Source organism: Monopterus albus, unplaced genomic scaffold (genome assembly GCF_001952655.1).
Source record: "Monopterus albus unplaced genomic scaffold, M_albus_1.0 scaffold69.1, whole genome shotgun sequence".
In the NCBI taxonomy this organism is placed as follows: domain Eukaryota; kingdom Metazoa; phylum Chordata; class Actinopteri; order Synbranchiformes; family Synbranchidae; genus Monopterus; species Monopterus albus.
This window is the reverse complement of record NW_018127949.1, coordinates 3,866,668-3,873,248: the sequence shown is the minus strand read 5'-3', so window position 1 is coordinate 3,873,248 and position 6,581 is coordinate 3,866,668. Positions and strand designations below refer to the sequence as shown.

Genomic DNA, 6,581 nt, shown 5'->3' with positions numbered 1-6,581 from the left:
GCAGGAATGAGTAAAGGGGACCTCTCAGTCCATACATGATGGCATGAATCTCTCTCTCACTGCAGTGTCAAAAAAGAGCAACCGTCTAGCTGCTTTTCCACCGGTAAAATTTTGGACAAGTCACCCAGTGAAATGAACGGTCATCATGCACAGCAGAAAAGGAAACCTGGAGCAGACAGTGGGAGAATGAAAAGGAGAAGGGCCCTAAATGCTGCAATATGGCTGGCTAAGTAGCTAATAACGATGTGACAACAGCTGGTGACCTACAGTTTTGCACATCTTACATCTTGGTTGAGGAAATGGGCTACATCATAGCAATGGACGCAACACAGTGGTCAATCGACACTAATAGAAATATCTTTCAACTATTAAATCTGTCTCATTCTGTTTTTAAAAACTGTAGGATAAGCGTTTTGTGCACTTGTACATTTCTATGACTGCTGTATCGCTAGTGAATTTTTAAGGGTTTGCCCATAGCCACAGCATACCTTGAAAACTTAGTATTCAAAAAGGTCAGTCTCAGATGTCTGCATTTTGTAATCATTTATAACTTTCCTCCCACATGAACATAGTGGCCAAATTAATAACTAGCCTGGTACCCGTTACATCAACAAATGGGGTTAGCCTACAAAATTAACGGTCAAGTGGTTTAATGTGAATTATTGTTTCATTTCATCCCTGATGATAGGTGGGTGTCCTTCTCCTTACCAGGGCTGGAGACCTTTCCTGCTACAGTTTAATAATACAGAGCCAGACTGGTAATGTAATGGAATAGTGAGACTAAATATCCATTCTAGCTCCCCGGTAAGCAAACATTAAGGTTTGAAAAAGGAAGTCCTTCCCTGTTGACAAAGAGCAGTCATAGCAGATAAGCTGAGAAGGATAAATGTCCAATCTGGTTCAGCATCTATACGAGTGTGTGGAATGTTTGCTTATTGTAAATCAACACGCAGAACGAGAATTGTATTTCTGTCAGGGCCTCAGAGGTAAACTGCAGAGTCATGAAGCGCTACCATAATTGTATCAGTGGGGAAAGATAATTCATTATCTTTGCTTACGATGTTTTGCCACAGAGGGTTGTACAGTTCTTTGACAAGGTTGTCTGTTTGCAGGTAACATCCTACTTTTGTCAACATTCAAATGGAAAATGATGAGGGAGTGCAAATTTACCCCCAAAAGAAGCCCTGAACACTATTTTTACTTAATTCTTAACTGTGAGAAGGAAAGGTCAGACAGTGAGGAGTTAAGCTGAACCTAATGAATCATGGAAATAAACTGCAGACCACAGGCAGTCTTCAGTACTGCTACTGTCAAATAAGTGTATTTGACTTGCTGAGAGTGTGTATGATTGTGTGTACAGTAGTGAATGATAGCCACTGCAAAAGCACCCGCAACAACTGAGAAAGAAACACTCATCAATTTGAAGGAACTGGGAGAGGAGGAGGAACTGGCAGTGAAAGATGCTTTAACTGACAGTGATAAGTGAAAAAAATGAGGAAATTGGAGTTTTTGGCCTTACAGAAAAGACAATTAAATGCATCAGGGAAATGTGTTTAAACAAAATGTGTTTTAACGCATGAAACAGCCATAACCCTTGCAGTTGTTGGATAAATGTAAAAGCAAAATGGCAATAAACAGAAAAGGGTAAATATACTACTAATGTACATGCATATGGAAACTTTAGATTTGAATAATAGAATCATTAAGTAAAACGACTTCAAGTATGTGAAAAAATGCTGTTAAATTTTGTATTTGCTATGCTTGATGTTATGCATAATGACAAGTGCCTAACTGCACGGGTCCTTTCGTTCTCTGTAAAACTTATAGTGTGTGTGTTCTATAGAGTGGCCTGTAACAGTCAGGCAAGAGTGTTTGTCTAAGAAATTCATTACCAGTGATTAACACAGCGTCTTTCTCCATGCCTCTCAGGAAACATGGTGAGCAAGGAGGGTGGCAAATGCATGCTCACCAACTCAGAGTCTGACTCGGAGGCAGCGTCCTTGCCCTCTACCTCGCTGGCACTGGAGGTGAAGTATTCCCTGGAAGCCAGTCGACAGGTGAGGAAGAGAAACAAGGCCCTGCAAGTGCGTTTTAAGGATATCTGTGAGGCGCAGAACGAGCAAAGGGAGGCAGAGTTGCAGGCAGCGGGGAAGGGTGGCAAGCCGATCTCATACAAAGTGGCATACCACAAGTACATGACCGTTCCTGCTCGCAGATCCATCCCAAATGTCACAAGGAGCACAGGCGTGCAGACGTCCCCCGACCTGAAGAAACGCTATCAGACCTTTCCTTTTGAGCGCAAAAAAGGCCACACCTTTAAACACGTGGTGGCTGTGGAAACTTATAAAGGTCAAAATAACGGTTTTGTCATGGAGGTGAAACAGTCCAAGGCTGCTGAGCAAGGTTTAGATGAGGAGGAGGACGAGGGAGCCTGTGGAAGGAGTGGAGTTCGGAGGACCAGGGCTCTACTCCATACTAATGAGTGCATTGGCACAGTGGAGCAGCACACAGCACCTGATGGCCTGTGCTCTGACGCTCTGCTGCTCAGCTGCTCTGCAGACACAGACTGCCTTGCAGACACACCAAGAGGAAGTGGAGCCGGAGCACAGGCAGAGTACCAGCTCTGCAGTGCCCCATCCAAAGCCAGGACAGGATTACAACACAGGCAAGTCGATACAGAGCGCTTGGCTAAGAGGCAGCTGCTGAGCATGGAGGGGGGCTCATCTCAAACCCTGCCGGACAGGGCCTCCAAGGTTACGGGCCCCATCGCCTGGAACTCCCTTACACAAGTGGAGTGTCTGGACAGTCCCTCCGTGCGGAGCAAGCGGAAGAAAGGCCTGCAGCTCAATGGGCTGCAGAGTGACACACTACCACGTTCTAGCGTAGGCTGTATAACACAGGTACAGTGCCACACCGGACAATTATCTGCCAGGCCTCTTAGGGGCATGGAAGAGCCTCCGTTTCCCTGCAGGGGTGGTGAGGCTGGTGGCGCACCACCTGACCAAACACAGGAGGCCTGTAAGCAAATAGTGCCTATCAATCAGGAGGGGGATGTTAAAGCACAGCTCCAGGCTATGGAAAATCTCATCAGCTCCAGCCAAGAGACCATCAAAGTGCTGCTAGGGGTTATCCAGGAACTGGAGAAGGGGGAGGCTCACAGAGAAGGGTAAGACATTTCTCCTATAGCCTGTGCTTTACAAGGATATAACAATCCAACCTTTTCTGTCCCTGCACTGATTCCAAACCTTTAATTCAGGGTACTTGCTGATAGAGAGTATCAATCTGCTACTAGTTCTGTATTTTCCAAAATTTAAAATCTTTACAAATCATTGCTTGGAAACCATTGGGATTATTTTTATGTAAGCTCACATGAGCACAAAAAAAATTAAGTTGTTGGCCCACCACGACTGAACTCATAACAGAACTACTCAATTAGAACAACACTGACAAAGACACTGTGGATCACTCGCATCATTGCTGATACCCAATCTGCTTAATACAGTAAGGTCAGCATCAAAGCAGATCTGCTGAATTGGATCAGTGCCTCTCTACTTTACACTGCTGTCAAGAATAAATCTATAAATCATAATTGAGAAACAGGCCTGGTGTTCATGGGGTTAAGCCATAGAAACATCAAAACACACAGTGCATTTATGATTCATCATGAACAGGAATAGTACCCTCTTGATGTGTGACATTATTTCTAGATCACAGAAACAAGCTTGTAGGTGTGACAGCTGCTTGGCTGAGTCTCGACTTGCTAATGAGTGTCTCCAACGAGAGAGATATCGCAGTAGCATGTAGGTGGGATGAAGAGGCTTACACCTGGTTTTGCCCTATAGTGCCATTACACTACAATGCCCTTTTGTGATGCTTTCCCTCCAAATGTGGAGGAGCTGCTGCAGAGATTAGTTGGACATAAATCATCACACTCAATTTGGCCCAAGTGGACTGATGATCCATCACTTGAAACACTCTTACTATGAATGTGGCTTTTAATTACAAACCTAAGGCCAGGAAATGGCAGACATGTTCTCACTGTTTCTGAATGAAAACATTACCACATGTAGCATGTGTTAATACAGCCTGTATCAGCCAGGAGTTTCCTTTTTTAATACAAATATCAAGTCAAATTTTGAACATGTTTGAATATGGAAACTTACGATGCTAAAAACGATAATTACTTTAAGGAGAACATACAATTATAGTGTACTAAACTACAGACTACTAAACTAGACCTTTAGCAACTGGCTTGATCCGGCGGCACACCAATGTTTATCTATTAAGTCCAAGGCCTTTAAAAAAAACCATGGCCTGTGAAAAAGCCATTTACTGTCCAACAGATACTGAGTACATACAAAAGTGCTGCAGATAGCATCTAGTTTGCTGAAATGGAGGATTGTCTATCCAACAGGATGAGGCAAACAAAATGGGCAATTTGTTGAGTGAATTGCTGGTTCTTGGCACCTAGATCTCTATCAGTTTTGACCAGCACTTTGGCGAGGTACAGAGTAAGAAAATCCATATAATCAAAATCATACCAATCTGGAGTCATATGGAGGTGGAGAATGAGAAAGGAATAGAGGAGAGAACAGGAATTCTAAATGAAAATTAGTGACTACTTAATGGTGCAATTTGGTGATATACAGTATGTAAAATAACTATTTGTATTTCCATACATTACAAAAATCCACATTTAGTTAAAGTCAGTGAGCAGTATAAGCTCCTTACAAACCATCAAAGCCCAACTGAACCTGTGTTTTGCTATAAAACCACTGATTTCCTATATATTCAGAGTTCACAAAGTATTCAGACTCAGTTTTTGCACACTTTGTATTGTAGATTAAATTTTAAATCTACACTATCAATCCACACTTAATAATCCATAAAGAAAAAGTGAAATGTTTTTAGAAGATTCTGCACATTTATTAAAAATCAAAAATGGAAAACTGTTATTTACATAAGTACTCAGACCTTTGAGTAGTCTGTATCATCCCCTATGACAGTAATTACAGCTTTGAATCTTCTTGGGTTAGCTTTGCAAATAATGGATTTGGAAAGTTTATCCCATTCTCTCTTGCCCAGCAGACTGAATGGGAATCATGTTTCTCCATCAGGTTTCTCCACAGATGCTCTAGATGGTTCAAGTCTGGGCTTTTGCTGGTCCACTCAAAGACAGTCACAGACTTCTCCTGAAGTCACTCGAGCGTTGTCTTAGCTGTGTTCTTCGGGTCATTGCTGTGCTGAAAGATGAACTGTCGCCCCATTCTCAGCTCCAAGATGTCTGTCATGTGCCTTTTATGTACGAGTGGCTTCCATCAAAGCACTCTACTCTAAAGCCCCGAGTGACTGAGTGCTGTTATAATGGTCATCCTTGCAGCAGGTTCTCCCATCTCTGCAGAGAACATCTAAAGCTCTGTTAGAGTGACTGCTGGGTGTCTCCCTGACTGAGGCCATTCTTGCCTGGTTACTCCATTTGACAACCAACACTAGGAAGTGTCCTGGTGGGTCCAGACTTCTTCCATTTTGCAGCTGTGCTCTGGGAAAACACTCACAGCTTTAAAAATGTTTTTAAAACAAACAATGCACCATAACACACAATTTGCAGTGTTGCACTAAGTGTCTGCATAAGGTTGTAAATTAGATATTTCATTGTTGATTTTTAATAAATTAGCAAAAGTTACTAAACACATTTTCATTATGGTTTACTGAGTAGATCGCAAATAGATAATCCATTTAAAACTGAATTTTCTGAAGCCACTAAACTCCCACTTCCCAAAGTTGGATTTTATGTGAGTCAGACAAAATGCTGCTTTAGTCACATTACATTGGCTACATGCTCCCCTTACATAAATGTCACCGACAGAACAAATAGGGCCGCCTGGAGGCTATTGGTAAATTGTGAGTGCCATTACATCCTGATACTGGGTACTACCTCTGATGTTACATTCATTTTTTCATTGATGGAAATGCAACGTGCGTGCACTCGTCACTAGGCATGTGTTCATGGCATGTCGCTCATACGCACATTCAAAGACCAAGGCTAATGTGCCGAGGAAAAGAAAAAACTGTCACATGAAATATACAGAAAAAAAGAGAAACTTAAAGAAAAAATTGTATTCTTAATAAAAGGGAGTGTAATCTTCAACTGACCTTCACTAAAAAATTAAATGCACAGACAAAATCATACAATACCAAAAAATCAATTTCAACTAGAGACTGGGGGTAATAACTCACTTCTCCACTGTTCCCCTGAACTATGTGACCTCAGGAGGAAGACAAGTGTGTGAAATAAGAGTTAGTACTGTAAATTCCCTTTTTAAACTCTGTTAATGACAACCTCAGTATTCCGAAATATAGAAACCATTAGACAATGTTTTGATCTTGAAGAAAGTAGGAAGATTTGTAAATTCCAATATTAGCTAATTCAAGCCAATGCTGCATCTGAAAATGAACCATCATATCATAGTGGCTGAATAAAATTAAACCAGAATCCAAATGTGAACTGTGGTTGGATGATTTTACCTGAAATGCTTTTGTTGTGCTCAAGTGTTTTGTACAGTACAAAAGCTTGAACCTTT

The 6,581-nt window shown here is 41.7% G+C and overlaps 2 protein-coding genes across 3 annotated transcripts in view; one reads left to right on the top strand and one right to left on the bottom strand.

Moving 5' to 3' along the window:
• Positions 1 to 6,581, bottom strand: part of dock1 (dedicator of cytokinesis 1) — a 182,771-nt gene that overhangs the window by 83,558 nt on the left and 92,632 nt on the right. The window lies entirely within an intron of this gene.
• Positions 1 to 6,581, top strand: part of insyn2a (inhibitory synaptic factor 2A) — a 32,244-nt gene that overhangs the window by 12,309 nt on the left and 13,354 nt on the right. For both annotated transcript variants that reach the window (XR_002275337.1, XM_020605164.1), the window contains exon 2: positions 1,930 to 3,166. Coding sequence is in view for 1 of the 2 variants with exons in the window: in XM_020605164.1 (XP_020460820.1) it covers positions 1,935 to 3,166 (1,232 nt within the window). In the remaining variant the exon portion in view is untranslated. The remainder of the gene's footprint in view (positions 1 to 1,929; positions 3,167 to 6,581) is intronic.